The sequence below is a fragment of the Wolffia australiana genome, chromosome 14, assembly GCF_029677425.1.
Source record: "Wolffia australiana isolate 7733 chromosome 14, ASM2967742v1".
Taxonomy (NCBI): Eukaryota; Viridiplantae; Streptophyta; class Magnoliopsida; order Alismatales; family Araceae; genus Wolffia; species Wolffia australiana.
Window position 1 is genome coordinate 10,744,792 of NC_135848.1, and position 22,296 is coordinate 10,767,087.

A 22,296-nucleotide genomic window follows, 5' to 3' on the forward strand; every position below is an offset into this window, starting at 1 on the left:
TTTGTTGGAAAGTTTCCTTGGTCCCTTGGGAGTAGATTCTTTGGTTGTTGTAGATGGGCCTCTTTGGTCCTCCCCAAAGCTGTTGGTTGTGGTTCAACACATGCACCTCCTCCTCTCCAAGTTGGCATGCTACATCCTCATGATCTCTGCTAGAACATAGAGAACAAATATTTGTTTTTACAAGGGGTGAGTTAGGGAGAAAAGCATTCTTTAGAGTGAATGTCAATTCTTCAAGCTTCTTGTTGGTTTCTCTTATCCATGCATGAAGATCAGCTTCCTTTGAAGTTACTTGCATCACTCCCCCTTGTTTTGAGTTGGCGTTTCTTCCATTTTGACTTGCTCCTATTTCCTGAAGGTCAGTTTCAGCCACCCTTTCCAAAAGATCAAAAAATTCATCCTCATAATCCATATAGAATGAGCCACCAGCTATTTGATTCAATTTGCTTTTAAAAATATCAGGAAATGATTCATAAAAAATTTCAGCTAGCTGACATTTTTCTATTCCGTGGTTAGGGAATTTTCAGATTAATTCATTAAACTTTTCCGATGCTTCACTAAATGATTCATGATCATGAGGATAAAATTTCTGAATTTCTTTTCTATAAAAATTAGTTTTGGAAAGGGGATACAATTTATGGAGAAATTTATTCTGCATTTCTTCCCATGAGTTAAATGTTATGCCTAGATTTATGTACCATGCAAAAGATTTATCTTTCAAAGTAAGCAAAAAATATTTCATTTTTAATGCTTCAGCAGTTAAACCAAGAATATTTTGAGAGGAATGTCGAATGTGAAAATCATCAAGAAGTTCTAAGGGGATTTGAGAAGAATGACCAGTACATTCAGGGATAGAGTTAAGTATGGCGTTTTCATACCTAAACATAAACCCCTCACCCACATTGATGTTGATGCCAGTTTGCCTTAGACTTCCTGACGGAGTAGATCTGTCCAGCATCGTCCTTCTCCTCCCTTGTTGTGGTTGACCATCTTCTGCCATATCGACTTCTTCTTTATCCTGAGCTCTAAGTGTTGCTGGACGGGCCGGATATTGAGTGTCTAGATCTTCCTCAGCACTAGTCCCAGCCTTAGCCCTTCTTAAGACCATCAATCTCCAAAGAAGAAGTTAGAAGTACCATTTATTGAGGGTTAGATGCCCTCAACTTCAGAAAAAGAGAAAAAATTAAAATAAAATGCAAATTCACTAAATAAAGTCACCCGTGCTCCCCAGCAACGACGCCTGTTGATAATTCGGATTTTAGAGGTAATTAGTGATGATTTAACTTCACTAATTAGTGTCGTTGGTTTATTCGAGTTAAAACACAAAAAATTTATAATAATCTTACTAGCGTAGGGAGAGTAAGGGTCTATCCACAGGGAACAAGGGTTTTTCTTGATGAATTTGTGCTTTAGTTATAATTTTTTATGAATTTTAGAAGTGGGTTTACTACCTATGAAGATAAATAACTAATAAAAATATGAACAAAGAAATTTAAAATACAATTAAAATGTTTATAAAAATATTAGTAGGCATAAAATAATTTTTTGGTATTTTTAAGGAATATTTTAAAGCCACAATAAATAGGAACTGAAACAGGTTGGCGCTCTGGACTTAGTCAAAATTTGGCTAAGTCCGGACGCTAAATGGGAAGTGGCTTGGCGGAGGAGAGAGAAAAATGACCTGCACTAACTTCACTCTAGAATGAGTTCTAGAATGAATTTTTTAGCGTGGTTGGATGCATTAGAACCTTTTGGATGTTGGGTAGATGTTTCCAAGACTAACAAAAGATAAAAAATAACAGTGTAAGAGTGAAAAAGGAGAAATAAGAAGGTAACCTCTTTGTCGCACCCTCCAAGGCCCAAGGGACTTCTTCTCCTTTCCACCAGCTTCTTCAGCCCAGAATGCTTCCTGCTCAGCTTGTCACTCACTAAGGTGAATGGATCTATGAGTCAATTGCACTTAGGCCACCAAACATTTCTTTGGATTGAATCACAAGATGATTATTACAATAGGGTGAAGGGGTTTATATACAGAGAGAGAGCAAATGAGAGCCATTGGATTTTTAATACAATGGATGGCCAGATCTTCTTTTCTGGGTCATGATCCACGTCCATTATGGTCCTCCAATCAGCATTGAGACCTTTTAAATACCCCAGGGACGTTCAAGACTTCTTTCCTTTATTAGCATTAAAGGTGCTATCTTTAAGTCTCCACCCTTGGATGATTTATGGATTGAATGGCTGGATATTCTCTGGCTTGGATCCATGTCCAAGGGGGTCCTCCAATCAGCATCCAAGAACCATAAATGCTCATAAATATTTATGGTTGGACATTCCCCTCGCCCTCCTTTCTTTGGCCCAAGATGCCTCTCATAGTGGGCTTAATGGACCTTCCTTAGTGGGCCTTTAGACTAGAGCCAAGTGTCTTGATTTGGGCCTCCTTTCTTGGCCCAGGGTCGTGGCTGGGCCTGCTTATTTGGGCCAAATAGCTTCTACTTCATTTAATTATCCCCTTTAGTCATGAAAGTTTCACCTAATTCCTGCATCTTCCACACAAACTTAGAAGAAAATGAGATTCATTCCACTTAACTCATTGAGTTAAGTGGGGTTAGTCCCACAAATGACAAAAATTAATTCAAAATTAGAAAAAGGTGACTTTATTCATGATTTTTCGCAACTTAACATAAATGATGATAATATATGCAGATAAATTAGCTAGAATTACACATATATATTACTATCTTTTTGGATTTATCATATGTATATTCGAGAGCACAAAGTATAGCTTGGTATCCCACATGTTGGAAACTCAACCTATTGATTAGTTTTAATATATACATGATTAATTAACCTATGTGTCAATATACGTAAATGATAAGGTTGACAATTACATGCTTCTAGACCATTAAATTTATCAAGTAAAAGAATACATGGGCCTAAAGGGTCACACACAAAAGGTCACACCAACATGGGATGTTGGTGGATATAATTCAAATTAGAATGGGTTTTAAGAGAAGTTCCAAAATAAGTGTACACAGGGAGATACAATTTTAGGTGCCCATGCTACCCAGTTTGGTATCCCCACTTTTCTCTACAATTCTTGAAAAATTCATCCCCCTTGTGTGCCCTGATGGTGAGTAGATATACAATATTATCTAGGAGAGTTGAAGAAGTTGAAGAGGAGATTCATTGTGACATCAGTTGCATGGATAAGTGTAGAACCATGCACGTGGATGGCTTGAGGAGATACATCCAATGAGAAACCAGTTTCACAGAAGCCGATGATATCATGTTTAATGTTTTATCCTTTTAGTATTTTATTTAATTTTTTGAAGGAGGTTTAGATTTTTTATGGTAATTCTTATAAATATGATGTTAATTTCAAAAATGGAATATTTTTGTAAGTCATAACATACACATTTAGATTTATTAAACTATTTATTGGGTTTATTATAAGTTTATATGAAATAACGGTTTTCCTTATGTTTGATATTTTGATTGAATTTTATGGCATTAAATTCATAAAGAAGAAAATTTCATGAATCAGAAAAATATATATTTGGATTCAGTGAAATACTTATAGGCTTCTATTATATTTAAAAAATTAAATTATGATTTTTTATTTTTTATAAAATTTGCTGACATTAATTTCACAAAATGAATAATTTTATATGTCATAAAATATGAATTTGACTTTATTTTAATATTTTAAATGAGATTTTTGACTCCACTAGATTTTCCTAAAGTTCTACCATGCGGAAATCCACCACAAGGATCAACGAGGAGAGAGAAAATTGGTAAAGAGACAAAAAGTATGAGATAGATATTAAGCGGATAGAGAAAATAGATGTATCAGATTTCTCCAACTTTAAATGAGGATTTCTAATGATGCGTATGGATTTTTGAGCTGAAAATTTGAGGGTAGCTTTCTTATTTAACCTTTTCAATGTCCACTATCTTAGATCTAAAAAAGACCTACCCCATCCTTGTAAAAAAATCATCCTTGTTTTTTATTCCTCATAATGTTTAACATAGTGATTTGGGCATCCAAAATTCTTGTACGGGTCAGTTTTATTCATTCCAATAGCAAATTGTTGATATGTCATTCAAAATATGACTCATGTAGAGAAATCATCAGTCGGTCCATTAGGTTTGTGACAAAGAGGTTATGGTGATCTTCATTTTTCTGTCTTACATATTCATCTTTTTTCTAGGTTATTTTCATCGATAGCCTAGATTTTTACATTCGTCACATCATCTCCAACTCTGTTGCTCATTGTCTCACATTCGCCTCCATCTCTGTCGCCACCAAAGACATTAAAGTTCACATCACTCGCTGTGTCTCTACCACTTCAATCTCATGTCCACAACCACCTCGACTGCAATTTGTGACATTTAAACTCATCCACTCAGTCCATTCATGCCACTGCCATTACCATCCTCTGTTTTGTCAAAGTGTCATTTAAGGTATCTGTTTACAATTAATTTGTATTTTATATTCTAAAGTTCCATTAAAATTTCTAAATTTGGTTTATAATTTTTGAATGAATTATGGTAATTAGGAAAATTATTTTATCATTGTTTAAGAATTATTTTAATTGGTTTTCACTAATTAATTTTTAATTATACTTAATAATATTAAAGCATAGAATAGAAAAAAATAAGTATTCAATTTCATTTATTTAATACTTGGTCTTTGTGGATTCCGCCCTTATGGTGTACTCGTAGTGAAAATTATAAGTATTATTGTATAACTCAAAAGCCTTAAATGCAAAACTTAAACCTAATTTTGGATTTATCATTATTCATAAAAAAACTTAGAGAACTATTTAACCAAAAAAAATCAGTATATATCGTAATCATATCCACATTAATGGTTATGTGATCCTTCAAAGCAGCACGTAGGGCCACTCTATTTGTAAGTTTTGGTGGCCTTTTCCAAAATCACATGAATATGAATGTTTAATATATGTGATCAATAACAAGTAATCATTCAAGTTTGATCTCATCATAATTCACTCATCACTGTACATATCATGGGACTTCAGTATAAACATCGCATATAAATAATAACACTAATAACACATAGTATATCAATGAATTAATGAATTAACACTAATAACACATAGTTCCATCAAAGATATATTGATCTTTTTGTTGATTTCCCTTCTCGATATTGGAATAAAATTCCATAGCAAACTACGTGCATCTATCCCTAATCATGGTCCATTTTACATTCATTTTACATTGTATGCAGACACTTATGAACTCGTAATCCAAATAATCCATGACATACTTGAAAAGGTTTCCGTTCATATATTATATTTTTAATAAATATATTAATGAATATTGGATAAAAAATTCATTAAACAAATTATCAAATGTTATTTTTGCCCAAATATCACATTGACAATTTTCAGCAAAACAAAATTAAATGGATTTCAATAGATCACTACAATGTTTAAATAAAATTTTTTTTTTTAAATTAAATTGATTATTTAATAGTCCCAAATATGTTAATTATGCAATCATTTTTAATGATATTTTAAAAAATATATTTACTTTCATATTAATGTCAAGAATTGAATCAATGCCCACTGATAAGAATGTATTTTGGCATTATGGAATTTCAATATTATGCATAAATTTAAATATTCCATTGAAGAAATAGGCAACACAACTTTGAATTGAATGATTTTGACTCATGGGAAATTACTATGTTTGCTTGAGAGGAATAATTCAGAACACCATCGCTTAATTGAAAGAATTCATAACAAAGCCTTTTATTATCATCACCTACTATGATGTAATTGTTGGGATCTAGAGGCCTAGATCTGGATGAACAAATCAAAACGATGCACTGCGGAAGACTTTTGCGAATCTAACGACATCGACAAAAACATTGAAACAAAGTACCTTTGCACGAATCTCATTCGTCATTTCTTCGATCCCGGAGCGAGACGAGTTGAGCTGCTCAAGTGTGCAGCCTCTAGATGTATCCACGCGGTCCTCGGCACGTCGGATCTTCTCCTTCTCGTTGACGAGCCCCGTTCTTTCTCCGTCGGCGTCGTTACGTCGTCCTGATCACATCAGGGATGGAGAGGGGTTGTGGGGAAAGTGGAGAAGAAGGAAAAAGGCCCCTGAACAATTCTGGCCTGTTGAATTTCGTTCAGGGCCTTCCCCTATTTATACTAAGTAGGTATTTTTCATAAAAACCCCCAAAACTTAAGTATATCTTTCAACGTCCAAAAGACCATTTGCGTGTGACCTCTAGGCCCATGTATCAGTCTAGTTAACGACTCCAGTGACCCAATAACCTTTATTGGCCTTCCAAATTTATTAACTATATCATCATATAGATTAATTAACGTCAGATCGATTTAACCCAATCAATAGGTCGAGACTCTGACACATGGGGTGCCAAGCTACACCTCGTGTCCTAGAAGATACAAAGGAGTATCGACTCACTCATGGAACCTGTTCATCATCAGTTACCGTGTATGTATAATCCCTCATCCACTTGACACTCCTTGGACGACTTAGGGTATGGTTAGCTGTCAAACCCTAATCGATCATCCAAGTTAGTACTGATGCATTCAGAAATCATCTCAGAACTCTTCTTCTATATTTCACTCCGTGGCCAAGGACTTCATCGCATCATCTTCCTTGAGTTGTCACCTCTTATACCGACGGTGGACGATCCCATCTTGACCACTCAATCGCCTTCGTGTACTGTTTGATGCACCCGAACTAAGACCGTTTAGAATCCCATGATTAGAGACTCGTTGGCCATAGCCAAAGTACAACCGTCCGTCCACAAGACGTCTTTGGTTTCTCAGGTCTAAGGACCACTTACACAATCGTGACGTGAATCAACTTGATTGACAGTTCGGTATAATACCATTCAGGGAGTCGTACGGATCAATTCAGTGAACTCTTTCCACTAAAGAGCACCCACTATCTATCCTTAGTGTTGTCACACTAATGGCTACGGGACCGGCCATACTCATCATATGAGTGAGGCTAGATAGTGATATTCTATCTGGATAGTTTGATGTCCTTCTCGCGTATCCTTTGAATAAGAATGTTTAGAACATATGCTTAAATACTAGCGAATATGTTCATGGACTTCATTATACGCATCACACGTGCACTATAATGAATATGTTCTATTAATGAAAATGGAACGAGATGTGGAATGTGTGATTGGCTTGCCGGCCACATATATTTCCATCAGTAACCTGCATAGTTCTCACTATTATAAAGCCCATTATAGTTTTTGATAAAAATGATCAACCCTTCCTCAATGATCACTATAGAGATAATGGACCTAAAACTTATTTTGGAAATCCATTATATTTAGAAATTCCATATCATTTTCCTAGCATAATAATAACATGACTTATGTTTGAAATATACTACGATATTCCCATAATCTTGGGAACAATGGTTGTACAATTTAATTAAATATAAAAATTGGCATCTTTAATCGATATAACATATATGTTGGATGTTTCTCAGAAAAATATCCAAGCTGATTTTTTTTTAAGAAGGTAAAGGCTCATGCGAATAAGACCAAACTCTATGAGCATAGGAATATTGGGAAATTGAATATTACCTTAGTTGCATTGGGATTCATACTTAAGTGCGTTTGATTTTGAATCCTATGCAACTCATTAATCATGACTAATGAGTGAATTAACCCCATCTCAAACATTATAAATGGATCACATGTGAAGGACTTATTAGAGCCCATACATCCTAATACATGAAGCTTATGCCCTCTTAACCAAAGATGGCTATTCATACTTCATTGCTTTTACCTATGAATTCTCTAGTCTCAGAAGAGTGTACCCAATGAAGTACACAACCTTAGCTAGTCTTAGAGAAGTTCAAAAGGCTCAAGAATGATCATTGGAAAATCTCATCACCAGTTATAGTGTACGGATGCCGACATGACAGTTTTTTTGTCCCCGGGATGAAACTCCGTCACATCCATTACCTCGTACTTTGGACGAGACGGAAATTTGTCGGCCAGACGAAGGACAGGACAGTTTTTGTTTGTTTCTGGATGAAAAAACTAACCTATCCTCAAGTGTTGGACAGGACACGGGACAAATGTACTAAAATTTTAATTTATGATTTTTTTATCAAAAAAATTAAGTTATATGAATCGAATCATATGTTGTTTTCCATTCCAGGGTTCATACGAAATAGGATGCCAGGGGTACGCTCGTTTCCCAACAGGATGGTACCAGGCGGGACGGTTCTGGACATGACATTATTGGGACAGAATGGTTTGGGGTGACCTCAAAAAATTGTGATGTGGGACGAGACGAAAACCATCCTGAACACTCCAGGGTCCCCTGAACCATCCCGCAGAATGTCAACTGTTGAACATCCCTCCTTTTTCATTTAAAACTAATGACCTGTAATATATATTTGGGGGTAATAAAATTGTCCAATAGCTTATTAATAAAATGGGGGCAATAGTTTATTAATATTTCTAACCAAATTGACTTAAAATTAATGAACTGTAATGTAATACATATTTGGGGGTAATTTAATGGTCCAATAGTTTATTAATAAAATGGGGGCAATAGTTTACTAATATTTCTAACCAAATTGACTTAAAACTAATGAACTGTAATGTAATATATATTTGGGGGAATAAAGGGTTCCAATAGTTTATTAATATTTAATTTGTTTGAGGTCTGTGATCGTTACTTTCATGTTTACGTCACACTGTTCAAAAAATTGTCATGTGGGTTCAGGCAAGAATTGAAGGTCGTCGTCTCCGCGAAGATCAATTTGAAGGGCTTTAATTAGCATTGAGCTCAATTTGAAGACGGCGGCGACCTTCTGTGGCCGTCAATGGCGGCTTCTGTGCTCTTCCTGGTCGTCGCGTTCATCATTCTCTTGGTGATTCTTGGGCTCATCATCTACCAAGTAAGATGTCGATAAATTCATCGTTTTTCCCTTTTGCGAATGTGCGCTTGATCATCATACGCTTTGTAAGGGTTTTACTGTGATTTTAGGGTTCTGCAATGGTTGGACCTCCGATATTTGACCTAAAATATCATACTTTGCTCCAGTTTCTGTTGGTTAAATTCCTGATTTCTGGTGGGGGGAACTCAAACCCGGAAGTCAGAATCTCCTTATTTCAGAATCGCGGATTTTCCTGAGAAGAAAAAGATTAGAGTTCTTAGATTCTCAAAACGTAGGGCTTGAGCGATGATTTCTGGTTCCAGTTCTTTTGTTTTGAAGAAAAAATATGGTTCCAATTGTTTTCAGACAGGCTTCCGCTGCGATTGATTTATGTGAATCTGAGAAGAAAAGAACTTGGATCAGCCTAAATTTTTCATGGGTTGGTGAAATTTTATGAGTCCAAGAAGAAATGAAGTCGGATCAGCATAAATTTTTCATGGGTTGGTGAAATATTATGAATCCGAGAAGAAATGGACTTGGATCAGCCTACATTTTTCATGGGTTGATGAAACTTGATGAATCCGAGAAGAAATGAACTCGGATCAGCCTACACTTTTCATGGGTCGATGCAATTTTATGAATCCGAGAAGAAATGAACTCGGATCAGCCTACATTTTTCATGGAATGATGAAATTTCAGGAATCCGGGAAGAAATTAACTTGGATCAGCCTACATTTTTCATGGAATGATGCAATTTTGTGAATCCGAGAGGAAATGAACGTGGATCAGCCTACATTTTTCATGGAATGATACAATTTTGTGAATCCGAGAAGAAATGAACTTGGATCAGCCTACATTTTTCATGGAATGGTGCAATTTTGTGAATCCTAGAAGAAATGAACTTGGATCAGCCTACATTTTTCATGGAATGATGCAATTTTGTGAATCCGAGAAGAAATGAACTTGGATCAGCCCAAAATTTTCATGGGTTGATGCAACCGAGGACTAGTTTTTGGAATAAGATTAATATTTTCCTGTTCTACAAGAATATTAACTCTTCTGCTGGCTCGACAGTTCATCTGCCTCTCTGATCTGGAGCTCGACTACATCAATCCGTATGACTTGGCCGCCACGATCAATGCCTTGGCCGTGCCGGAGCTCGCCCTCCATGGCCTCTTGGCTATCATCTTCCTCTTCACTTCTCACTGGCTGCTATTCTTCTTCTGCCTGCCGCTTCTCCTTGTAAACCTCAGACTGTGAGTCTCTCTCTATCTCACTCTCTTTGTTTCCCTCTCTCTCTCTAACCTCTTTGCCTCTCTGTTCTCTCACTACCCTGCTATTTTTCTCTCTTTTTCTCTCTCTACTCTGCTTTTTTTTTCTTCTTCTCTCTGCCTTTCTTTGTCTCCCTCTCTCTCTCTCTGCCTTTCTCTGTTTTTCTCTCCATCCCTCTACCTTACTGTCTCTGTCTTCCTCTCCATCTCCCTCTGCTTCAATCTGTCTTCATCTCCATTTCTCTGTACCTTCCTATTCCCTACTGTATCTCTCTCCCCCTCCATCTATATATCTATCTCCCTGTATCTCTCTCTTCTCCTACCCTTGTTCAATTTCTCTTACTGCATTTCTCTCTTTACCTTTCCTCTCATTATGTCTCTCTCTCTCTCCACCGTACTTTCTCTACCCTGCACTTTTCTTCCTCTACTTTATTCTGTCTCCCTCTACATCTCTCTCCACTCTACTCTTTTTTTATTCTCTCTACCTTATTCTCTGTGTCCCTCTCCATCTATCTCTACCTCACACACTCTCCCCATTTCTATCTCACTCTATTCTACTCTCTCCTTCTTCCTCTCTCTACTATACTCTCATCTCTCTATCCTACTATCTCCCTACACCACTCTCTTCCATCCTTTCTCCTTCTGCCTTACTATCTTTTTCTCTTCGTTTTGCTTTTTCCAGTTCAAAGATACAATTCAAGTAACAAACACAAAACTGGATATCGACATCAGTAGCAATATCATTAAGCTTTCGTTCGTTACCGAGAGTTCCGTTATCGTCATCCGTTATCCGATAACAATAAATTTAAGTATGTCATCCGTATTCATGTCTGTTATCTGGATGGGTACCTCAATGTTTGAGATATGCATGTTTAAAAGTTTGCACCATACTTTCACTCTCTCTCTATCTTTCTCTCTTTCTCTCTCTAAATAATTTACCAACTTGGTGCTTCAGGTATCTGAAGAGGCAGCACCTGGTGGACGTGACCGAGATATTCGGTCAAGTGGGCAGAGAGAAAACGCGGCGCCTTTTCAAAGCTGCCGGAGTTCTTGCCCTCTTGTTTGTAACCCTGTTCTGGTACTGACTCGTGGCAGTTTTTGAGATTCCTCTCTCGTCTGTTGGCTGGTTTTACTGATTGCTGCTTCCTCTCTTGGCAGGCTGATCTGGGTTATACTCGAAGAGGATTAGGTCAATGCGATGACCTCTTCGTTGACCTGCTTGTCAGTTCCCATTTTCTCCCCTTATTTATGTACTAATTGATCGATGTAAAACACCCACTTGCAGTCTGACAATAAGATTTATAAGATTTAGATGGACGATTATAAACACAGATTTATAGATAGATGCATAGATTGGCTGCTACATGTTTATAGAGATGGATTGATAGGTAGATTGAGAGTTTGTATTTCTGATAACATACAGATAGATGCATAGACAGAGTGATAGAAGACATATGTTGATAAATCCAAAGATATTGGTAAACTGATAACATTTTAAGAGAAAGTCAGACAATCTCATTGTCTACGATGGCGTGGCGAAGGAGGACAATTTCTTTGACTAGATTCCGGTATGTGAACGGGCGGACGGCTGCTCGCAAGAACAGCTCTGGCGGTATTCTTGTCCTCCTCCTTGTCCCTCGGCGTCCGCCGTAGTCTGCCTTCACATCAACCATCTCTGCCGGAGCTGCTGGTGAAAAACCGCTTGGTCCTTCCATGGCCTCCTCTTCCTCCAATCTCTGCTTCTCGTACACCTGGTTAGAAACCTCAATGCTCTTCTGCACCAGTCCTTCCATGGCCTCTGGCTCCCTCATTGCCTTCTCCCACTGCTCCTCCCAATACTCTGGCGAGCTCTCCGCCTCTACATCCTGATCATCCTCCTCGTCCTCATCAACTACCAATTCTTCATCATCATCATTATCATCATCTTCATCATCGTCATTGTCGTCATAGTCATCTTCAACCTCAATCACCGAGTCCAGAAACTCGTCCTCCCCGTCATCTGCATCCACCAACGAGTTGTCATTGTCATCATCATCATCATCATCATCTCCCTCGAGCTTGGCCTTCCACTCCTTGGTGTAGGGATGGAGCAGCTCCAAGGGATGGTTCCTGAGCAGGAACTCAAGACACCTGTCCTTCCCTTCCTCGCTCAGCCTCTGAAAAGCCTCAACGACGTCGTCCACGAAGGCTTTCGTCCCCATCCCAACAATCTTACAAAGCCCGGCAAAGTAAGTGCATGTCTCAACACTGCCATCAGCTCGCCGGAGCTCGCAGAGGAATTGATCTTCTGTGGCAGGGTCCAGCAACGGCACCAGCAGCCTGAAGAAATCCTCCTGTGGCTCAAACCGGCAGTGGTAGATGGGCCGGCGGACGTAGATGATGTCCGGACGACGCCATGCTGCGCATTGCGAGATCAATGCTCGAGTGTTGTTTCCCAGCCGGCCCATCAAGGTCCACTTGTCAATTGGACGGTTCTCTGCGTCCTCCACAGCGATCTCCGCCACCAGTGTCCACTGCTGCCATGGCGGGTCGGTGCTCCGCCACTTGGGGTGGCGGACGAAGACCCAGTAGTAGCGAGACCCGCTACGAGGGGAGAAGTCAACGCCCATTTCGTGCTGGTCAATGAGTTCAAACTCCTTGTGGTCGTTGACCTCGCCGATGAGGGCCACACGCTCGTCGGAGAAGCGGCCGCGGATAGGGCTCCCGACGACGACACCACGCCATGAATACGGCCCAAACTGCCCATACTTGTACCTGTTGAAGAACAACATCCAGCCTAAGAGGAAAAGTAACACCCTTGCTATGAGCTAAATCAACACACTGAGAGCTTGGGTCATAAATTGGCCAGAGACAGGTGTTCTGGGGAGTGTTGAAGTGACACCCTTGCTACAAACTATATCAACACACAATGGGTTTTGGGCCTTCAATTAGCCAGGGGGCATTCGCTGTGGGGGAGTGTTGAAGAACAATGTACTACCTAACAAGAAAAGTTACGGAATGTATCACCATACTGCACGGTTGGGCCATATATTGGCCCAGGGTTGGTGTTATGGAGGTGTGTTAAGAACAACATTCTGCCTAAGAGGAAAAGTAGTAAGATATGAGCTACATCAACACACTGCATGCATGGGCCATAAATAGACCAGGCTGTGGGTATGGTGGGAAAATGCTGAAGAACAACATCCATCCTAAGAGGAAAAGCGGCGCCCTTGCTACCAGCAATATCAACACATTAAGGGATTGGGCCATAATTGTTTTGGGGGAGTGTTGAAGAACAACATCCTGTCTAAGAGGAAAAGTTAGCAACCTGGGACATGATCTATATCAAAATTCTACGATCTTGGGCCATCAATTGGCCAGGCAGCAGGTGTTTCAGGAGAGTGTTTAAGAACAACATCATGAGCTATATCAAAAAACTACGGGCTTGGGCCATCAATTGGCCAGGCAACAGCTGTTTCAGGAGAGTGTTGAAGAACAACATCATGAGCTATATCAAAAAACTACGGGCTTGGGCCATCAATTGGCCAGGCAACAGCTGTTTCAGGAGAGTGTTGAAGAACAATATCCCGCCTAAGATGAAAATTAGCACTCTTGCAATTAAGCTATAGCTTTTAGTGGTACGCGGTCGAATTACCAGTCGTGAGGGTGGCGGAGACGCGGATCGTCCTTGTCCATGAATCGGACGGTCCGATCGTACCCCAGGCCGATCATCTGGAGCTCCTCCTCGGTGAAGGAGTCGGCCTCCTCGCTCCAGGTCTTGCTGTGGCGATAGACGAGGTTCTCCGCCATTCGACGGCTGCGCTTGCGCGCCGCCTGCTTGGCGCGGCGGCGGACGTCGGCGCCGCCTTCAATTCTGCCGGGGGAGGGGCCGCCGGGCTTCTTCTTGCTCCGGCCGGCGGCGGCGGCGACGGATTTCCGACGGAACGGGGGTCGGCTGTGGGGAAATCTGGACTCGCATCGCGCCGAGAGAGAGGGCCGGAGCTTGAGAGGAACGCTGAGAGGATTTGGGGCTTTGGGGTGGCTGTGCAGTCCCGCCCAGTCGGGTAGGAGCTTCGCGGCGGCGTTCATGGCGGTCGCGGCGGAGGAAGACGAGACCAGGGTTTTATCTCAGCTACTTGTAAGGGTTTATCCATTGGAGAGCAGGAAATGACCGAATTATCCTCGTTCTATCGTTTTAATAAGAACGATAGAGCCTGTAATGACGGAATTGCCCTCAGTTTTCTCTTTTTTTTGTCGCTCTTCGGAATTTGACCAAATTATCCTTGTTCTGTCGTTTTAATAAGAACGATTGAGCCTGTTATGACGGAATTACCCTTGGTTTTCTCTGTTTTTTTTGTCGCTCTTAAGAATTTGATTAAATTATCCTTGTTCTATCGTTTTAATAAGAACGATCGAGCCAGACTCAGCCAGTAATGATGGAATTGCCCTTGGTTTTCTCTGTTTCTTTTGTTTTTCGGAACTGGGACCAAATTACCCTTCTTCTATCGTTTTAATAAGAATGATTGAGCCTGTAATGACGGAATTGCCCTTTATATTTCTTATAAATAGGAATAAGGTGCTTTCCCGCGGTTTTGTCTGTTTCTTTGTCGCTCTTCGGAATTTGAAATTGGCGGGGGAAGATCTAGGGTTCTTGCTCGCTTCTGATCGAGGTTTCAGATGAGAATCGTTGAAGATTTTCGCGGTGGAAGATGAATCGGAATGCGCACTTCGTCTTGTCCGGTATGATGTGTTCTTCCGCCGTTTTCATCACTCATTAGATTTCGGAATTGCTCCGCTCTCGATTTTCGTTTTTCGGATGTGTCTCGCCGTTGAGATCTATTCTCGTTAAAATCGCCGAAGCAAATGATGCAAATCTATTCTCATTATCGTCAATTCATCGATCGTCACCATGACGAAGTCGATCGATGACAGTCGTCAGCAATGTGAAGAATTCGTCGATCGGCGACGGCGTTCGTCAGTCTCCCGGGGGAGGAACGTTGACTCCCGCGGTGGAGTCGCGAGATTCCGGCGGTGGTTTCAGTGGAGAACTCGAGCTTTCTCTCGGAACGAAACTGGCTCCAGGAGGAGAAGAGCTCGACGTGGCCGCGCTGCTCTGGCCTTGCGTCAATGGAGCGGGGATCGGCGAGGGACTCACGCGAGGTTTCTTCATCTTCTGCTCGATCTGAAGGTTCGGGATGAAGCTACCGATCACGACCTGGTGAAGAAAAAGCAAGGAGATGATGAAATCACGCGCGGAGTTCGGAAGATGATGACCGGGAACTTGACCTGAACAGGGCTGGCGGCCACCAGCAGCCCTGCAACGCCTCCCCCGACAACTCTTCCGTCGGGGCTGGCCAAGGAGACGCTCATTCCCCCTGATCTGCTCCTCGATCCTCCAATATCCGTCGGCATGAACGATCCAGACAAGGAAAGCAGCTCGAAACGACCCTACAAGAAGCCCCAGGATTGAAGAACGAAAAGATTGAGGTTCGTCCTAACAGCCCACACGGAGGGCGGATGACGAACATCGTCACCGCCATTCAAAACTCCGACATCCACATCTTCATATCCACTCTGAATAGAAGAATGACGGATGACGAACAAAATTCGTTATCGTCATCCTGGTAAGGATGACGGCGACGATGACGGCGACGATGACGGCGAACCTCGTAAGTCATGGTGCCCCCCGAAGAATCTGGCTGCCTGAGGGTGACGTTGGAGATGACGCCGTTGGCAGACAGAATGCAGATCCCGCGAGGCCCTTGCTGCGAAAAGGAGATGATCTTCATCGTCACGTCCTGCGCAGAAAAAGTACACCCAGAACTTCAGAGAAAAACCCATCTCAAGATGGTGGCTGAGATTTCTTTCTTTCTTTCTTCTCTCATGGCACCTCGCCGGCGGGGACGGTGATAGTGTGGGGGGTAAAGTTGGCGCCGGCAGAGCAGGCGACGGATTCATCTGGTAAAGAAGAAGAAGAAGAAGATGTTGATTACAATCATGATGCGGATGATGATCATGATGCGGTGTTACCGGAAGTGTCTATCGGGAGGCTCCATGGCAGCCGTTGGATCGAGGATCCCCGGGATCTTCCCCTGCCCCGCTTCATCGCCGCCGTCGGGGCCGAAGCCGAGATGGGCTCGGGGCTTAGCGGAGAAACTAGGCTGCCGTCTGAGCCGTACTTCCTCGGCCTCCCTCTCTTCTTCCTGATGGCCGGCGTGGCTTCGCTCGGCGGCGGCGCCGACGACGTTTCTCCGCCATGGCTTGGATCCTCTCCAGTTGCCGGTACGCCTCCTCCCTCTCCCTCTCTCCCTTCCATTCAATGACCTTCTCTCAAACACTCCCCTATCACTGGGTTAGCTTACTCCCCCTTTGCACCATTACAAACTTGCTCCTTATTTCTTCACTACCATAGGGGGGGGTTGGTTTGAAGCTTAAATTAAAAATTAGAAACGCAGTCTGCTGTACATGCCTGCTCAGATCTGGAATAATTAAATCCAACGGCTCACGGAACCCGAGGCTGACAAAAAAGAAAAGAAAGACGGCTGTGGCGGGAACCACTTCTCCTGTGGTCATAACCTTTGTCATTATTTTACAGTATTTCGATTGGGGGGGATTGCTTAAATGGGTGACTGACGGACATCATTTGGTAGAATTTTTTTTTCCTCCCGGAAATCCAGCTGGCGTGCTGCCATTCAAGGTAACCTCCAGTCAACGGCCGGGCTGGCGGCCATGGGAGAATGCCAGATTTGTCGGAGCTCTGCTGACTACTCTGCGCCCCCTCTATGGGCCAGCTTCGTTCTGGATTCTTATTGGGCTTTCATTTGGGCCCGTGCCCGTTGACTTTGGTAACCGGCCCTCACTTAATCCTTCGGTTTTAGTTCTTTAGCAAGAGACGACTACTATTCAAGGGAGCGAGAAGGATGGGGGGGCCTTAAATTCTTGATATTGACAATTTGCCGCCATCCGCCCATCCAACAGATGGGTCTTTGCTGAGAATCCGTCAGAGACTGCGGTAGGTGGGTTTGTCCCGGAATTTGATTTTGTTCCAAGGAAACGGTTGGCGAGCGATTAAATGAATGGTTTCTGACTAGATCGTTTTTGGCTGTTGATTTAGGTCTTCGGGTTCGTTTTTTCCTTTCTATCGATCTCATCGACGCCGCGCCGGAGCTCGCGTGGGGATGGCCACAGTTCAGGAGAGCGCCCTCGTGGCGATCTTCATGCTGACTTTCACGGTGCTGCTTCTCGTCCCCTGTACGTTGATCAAGGTTTGCTGCCTCGCCTGCAGAAAAACCAAGAGTGATGTTATCCACTGCCGGTGCTCGGTTTGTGCGCGCTCCGGAAAGTACCGAAAGTCCGTCCTCAGGCGGGTATGGAAATCTTTAATTGATGCGGAATTGGAGTACTTGCTCTTCTTTTCTTCATCCTGAATTGTCGTTTTTTCTTCTTTCTATGAAATGCAGATTTGGAATTTCTCAACTTTTTGGAATCTCTCTTTGGTACTACTCTGGATAACAATGGGTCTCCTCATCTTCTACATCAATCGTCTGAGCCGCGAGGTTAGTGGAATGGATACGTGGAACTTTGATTTTCGGAGTTGAATCTGATCCAACGGCCTGAGAGTGTTAAATAAAACCGTTGGCCTGGACAAAATTTTAATTTATTTATTGAAAATCTTGAAAACCACCCATTTTTCCATGACTTATTTCTTATGGCTATAAACACTGTATGTCGACACTTTAGTATCAATTAGAGTAAAAAGTGCTCGCCGTAAATTGAGGCGGGCTGTGGTCATCTTTCCTAAAGGAAGAACACACAATTCTGGTGTAGCCCTCTTTCTTGTGATGATTTATATTTATATACTCAAATTCTCTTGACTACGAGAGGCTTTCAACTCAATCCACAAGCCAATTTATAAAAAATTAATCCAATCGGTCGAATTGTTCCTTGTGATTTAATGATTTAATATTAATTTATCTGTTCTTCAGATTCGGCAATTTGATCCTTATGCTATTCTTGGATTGGAGCGAGGGGCTTCGGATGTTGATATAAAGAAGGCCTATCGAAGGCTTTCTATTCAGTACCATCCAGACAAAAATCCTGATCCAGGTTGGATATTTCCGGCGTGGTAGTTCCATCATCGGATCTCTATTATTTTTAATTTATTGTGAAACTCTCCAGAGGCGCATAAGCATTTTGTGGAGTTCATATCCAAGGCATATCAAGCCTTAACGGATCCTGTTTCTCGCGAAAATTATGAAAGATTTGGCCACCCCGATGGAATGCAGGTGCCATATTTTTTTTTGAAGAAAAAGATAGTTGAACATGTTATATTGATATATACTGGTATTAATATTTTCAGTGGATGCAAGTGGGAATGGCATTGCCGCAATTTGTTCTGAACTTTGATAAAGACTCTTCTGGTTTACTCCTACTTGGAATAGTTGGCGTTTGCATTCTTCTGCCTTTAATCGCAGCGGTGGTATACCTCTCGAAGTCATCCAAATACTCTGGAAACTACGTGATGAACAAAACTCTCTCCGCATTTGCAAATTCCATCAAACCTTCACTTGCCCCTAGGTAAACTATTCTTGCATCCTTTATTCCCTAAACAAGTTAATTGTAATAATAAAGGTTTTATTTTACAGCAAGGTCCTCGGGGTTCTTGTTAAATCCTCGGAGTTCTTGGAGATACCAGTCCGTCGAACGGATGATGAGCCGCTTCAGAAGCTGTTTCAAGCCGTTGGTGGTGAGCTCAGCATCGACCTGAAGAAAAATAAATCCGAGCTTGCAAAGTTTTGGAAGCAGCATCCAGCTTTGATTAAGGTGACTCAGTAGGCCATTAATACCAAGAAAAACGGTTAAGACTGAAGATTCTTACTTCTTTCTTGCATGTTTTTTGCAGGCAGAGTTACTGCTTCACGCCCATTTGACCCGTGAAACTGGAGCTTTAACTCCTTCCATGCGCCTTGACCTCAAACGTGTCCTTGAACTCACTCCCCGCCTTCTCGAAGAATTTATTAAGGTAGCATTTAAATAAATCATATATATATATTATTAATTATCATGCTCATAGAATGATCTGGTTATCCTGCTTGCAGATTTCTGTCATGCCACGGAGCCCCAATGCTCATGGATGGCTGAGGCCTGCCATGGGCGCCGTTGAGCTTTCCCAGTGTGTCATCCAGGTGGGCCGCTGACTTTTCATCAACTAGCTTCAAAATAGCAAAAAAATGTTTTTAAAAAGCATAATCGTGTTTTACAAAGATTAAATTTTTATCCTTGTAAATCCAAGTAAATCTCTTAACAAAAAAAACATAAATTTTATTTCACTTCATATTATATTCCTTTTCATAAATTTACTTAGTTCTTTGGCCAGTGGAGTAGAAATGGGGGAGGAAGTAGTGTTTGCGGACAGATGACGGGTGGACCGAAATGAAACCCAAATGGTCATCTGTTATCTGTTCCATCCCATACTTTTTTTTTTTGGAAAGTCTATGGGACACAATTAATTACCACGAACGGATGACAGAAAAAAGTTTGGGACAGACTGAACTGGATGTCTTTCAAGCATCCATTTGTGTCCCATAGTAAATCTAAAATATCTGAGAATCCATGTAAAATCCATGTAAAATCCATGAAAAGTCGCGCGATCCATCTTTCGTGATTTCATGCAGGCGGTCCCACTGAATGCCAGAAAGGCAGTGGCAGGCTCAGGAGAAGGAATTGCTCCGCTCCTCCAGCTCCCGCATTTCGACGAGGAAATCATTACAAAAATTGCTCGAAAGGTGCTCTCAAAAGCCATTTGGAAACTAACTCGTCTTTCAATTTTGACTCACCCTGCTACACCCGCTGTCCCGCAGAGTATTCGTACTCTTCAGGAGCTCCGGGACTTGCCCATAGCGGAGAGGGCAGCGCTGTTGACCGAGGCGGCAGGCCTCTCTGCTGCCACAGCCAACGACGTGGAGACTGTCCTCGAGGCCATGCCAGCAGTCGCCGCAGAAATCACATGCACCACGGAAGGAGAGAAGGAAATCCAGGAAGGCGATATTGTTACCATCGCCGCCTGGTTGAACCTCCGTCGGAAGAGCAGCCGTCGAACGACACTGGTCCACTCGCCTTACTATCCTTTTCCCAAGGAGGAGGGGTTCTGGCTGGTTCTGGCGGACCCTGCCGCGAACAGCGTCTGGTTTTCCCAGAAGGTGAGCTTTGGGGACGACGCCGGCGCTGCTGCCGCCACTGCCGCCGCCGTGGCGGAGGCTGCAGAGGCCCGCGGCGAAAGCGGAAAGGAGACGAGTGCTGCGGCAAGGGAGGCAGTGAAGAAGGTGAAGGCTGGGTGGAGGCTGGTCATGGGGAACTTCCTTGCGCCGTCGGCGGGGAACTATAACCTCTGCTGCTTCTGTTTGTCTGATTCCTGGATTGGTTGCGACTGGAAAACAGAGCTGAGCTTGAAGGTCTCCAAGCAGAGCCGGGCTGGCACCAGAGGCAGCCTCCAGGCGAGGAACGACGTCATTGAAGAAGAAGAAGAAGAAGAAGAAGAAGAAGATGATGATGATGACGATGATGAAGGTGGGAGCGAGTATAGCGACGAGGAGGATCTGCCGTCTAAGAAGAAAAGGTAAGACGAGCAGAGGTAAGGAAATTCATTGTTGCTTGAATGAGGTGAAGATTCTCATTCAAGAGAATCTTCTTACTTTTGATCACAGTTCATTTCTTTGTCTTTTGATATTTATTATTCCATATGTACTCTCTAAAGATAATCCTAAGATTGAATGAAGCTTTAAGGGGCATACCAAGTTTGAACCTAGGGTGCTAGTGTCTGGTACAATTAGCTTCATAACCATTGACAGGAGAGTTTTAAAGGCTTGTTGCCTTCAAAATTTGATAAGTTCGTCAGTTGAACTTATCGACGACGACGCCTTAAGCGTGCGGCCAAGAGAACGGCGCATGCGAGAAAGTTGTTATGGGAAAGTCTTTTTCTAGATTCATTGTGGGAGCGTGGCACGAGCTGCAGCAGTCTGAGCTGGATCTCTGAGTTTATATCTCTCTCTTCATTATATTTTGATACAAACCTTGTGCTAGGTTCGGATCGGAAGGGGAAGAGGACGAGGTGAGAATAGGGAATTCCCGGGGAAGGGTAGGAGAGGAGGCTGCGCTGAGGGGGTAGGGATCCGCCGGGGACGAGCCGCCTGAAAATGCGGTGATGCAGAGACGGAGCGTAGATGCAGGAGAGACGAGAGGAGAGGGGAAAACTAAGATTCATTCAAGAACCAACATCCAAGTCCGTCCCCCTTAGAGGGAGGGCTGAGCTATTTAAAGGAACATAAAAGGAGGACATGACGAGAATGCCCTCGATGTGGCCCGGGAAACCTATCATATTTTCTGTGAATTATTTGATTATTCACTTTCTTCTTTTTGATATTATCCCCATCACACCATCTCTTCAGGATTTATTCTGGTATAGTCTGTGCAATACCGATCTGGTATTAGTGCAATAATTATTCCATTCAGTGGAAGAGAAAGTATGCTTATATTTTATATTCTGAGACTATTACAGGATATGAATTTGAAGTTCAAAGGTAATATTCCTACAATGCCAGGTTCAATTTGCATATAATACATATTTATTCGAATTATGACAGCTTTAAAGAACATAAAACAATTTTTTTGGAAGCGTGATTTACCAGAATTTAACGGAGAGAACACACAAGCTTGGCGCGTTTGTGGAATTATTTTTCATTGTATCAAGTGTTGGGTACATAATCCAAACCTCCACATAAATTAGTGTTCTAAAACCATCCACGTGTCAAATCTGAGATGATCATCAGTGTATATGAATCGTTATCGTGATTCATATACACTGAGGATAATCTCAGATAGTGTGAAGGTTTCGATTCCTCTTAATCATTTTGTCAACAATTATTCATCAAGGTCCATGAGGTGCACATGCAAAATTAATAAAAAGTAGCAATGAGAAATCAGAATTTCAGAGGTTGCCTTTGATTCGAGAATGTCAACTCCTTTGGTGGAACTATTTCAAATGTACACAGTGGATTCTGGTGAGTCATGTATATGTTTTTTTATAATATATATTGTGAAGTTTGTAGTCATATATCAATCTTAA

The 22,296-nt window shown here is 41.9% G+C and overlaps 4 protein-coding genes across 5 annotated transcripts; 2 read left to right on the top strand and 2 right to left on the bottom strand.

Moving 5' to 3' along the window:
• The first annotated feature begins 8,742 nt into the window (after window positions 1-8,742).
• LOC144711824 (protein cornichon homolog 1-like) lies at window positions 8,743-11,525 on the top strand. Its single transcript, XM_078585907.1, has 4 exons — window positions 8,743-8,946; window positions 10,000-10,181; window positions 11,152-11,274; window positions 11,355-11,525. Exons 1-4 carry the CDS (start codon window positions 8,872-8,874, stop codon window positions 11,383-11,385), a joined length of 411 nt encoding a protein of 136 aa, XP_078442033.1. The 5' UTR covers window positions 8,743-8,871; the 3' UTR covers window positions 11,386-11,525.
• A 112-nt stretch (window positions 11,526-11,637) lies between these two features.
• Window positions 11,638-14,295, bottom strand: LOC144711823 (uncharacterized). The gene is made up of 2 exons (XM_078585905.1): window positions 13,831-14,295; window positions 11,638-12,950 (listed from the first exon to the last, which is right to left on the bottom strand). The coding sequence occupies exons 1-2, from the start codon at window positions 14,262-14,264 to the stop codon at window positions 11,702-11,704; spliced, it is 1,683 nt and encodes a 560-aa protein (XP_078442031.1). The 5' UTR covers window positions 14,265-14,295; the 3' UTR covers window positions 11,638-11,701.
• A 719-nt stretch (window positions 14,296-15,014) lies between these two features.
• LOC144711695 (AT-hook motif nuclear-localized protein 1-like) lies at window positions 15,015-16,740 on the bottom strand. The gene is made up of 5 exons (XM_078585698.1): window positions 16,206-16,740; window positions 16,066-16,133; window positions 15,842-15,973; window positions 15,462-15,623; window positions 15,015-15,390 (listed from the first exon to the last, which is right to left on the bottom strand). The coding sequence occupies exons 1-5, from the start codon at window positions 16,489-16,491 to the stop codon at window positions 15,151-15,153; spliced, it is 888 nt and encodes a 295-aa protein (XP_078441824.1). The 5' UTR covers window positions 16,492-16,740; the 3' UTR covers window positions 15,015-15,150.
• A 94-nt stretch (window positions 16,741-16,834) lies between these two features.
• On the top strand, window positions 16,835-20,962 carry LOC144711694 (dnaJ protein ERDJ2-like). 2 transcript variants are annotated; one of them, XM_078585697.1, is made up of 11 exons: window positions 16,835-17,191; window positions 17,290-17,542; window positions 17,636-17,731; window positions 18,161-18,281; window positions 18,354-18,460; window positions 18,535-18,752; window positions 18,821-18,998; window positions 19,078-19,197; window positions 19,274-19,360; window positions 19,850-19,960; window positions 20,036-20,962. In XM_078585697.1, exons 2-11 carry the CDS (start codon window positions 17,354-17,356, stop codon window positions 20,792-20,794), a joined length of 1,986 nt encoding a protein of 661 aa, XP_078441823.1. In that variant the 5' UTR covers window positions 16,835-17,191; window positions 17,290-17,353; the 3' UTR covers window positions 20,795-20,962. The 2 variants fall into 2 exon arrangements, with proteins under 2 accessions (XP_078441823.1, XP_078441822.1); XM_078585696.1 differs by having other exon boundaries at window positions 16,835-17,187.
• The last annotated feature ends 1,334 nt before the right edge of the window (window positions 20,963-22,296 follow it).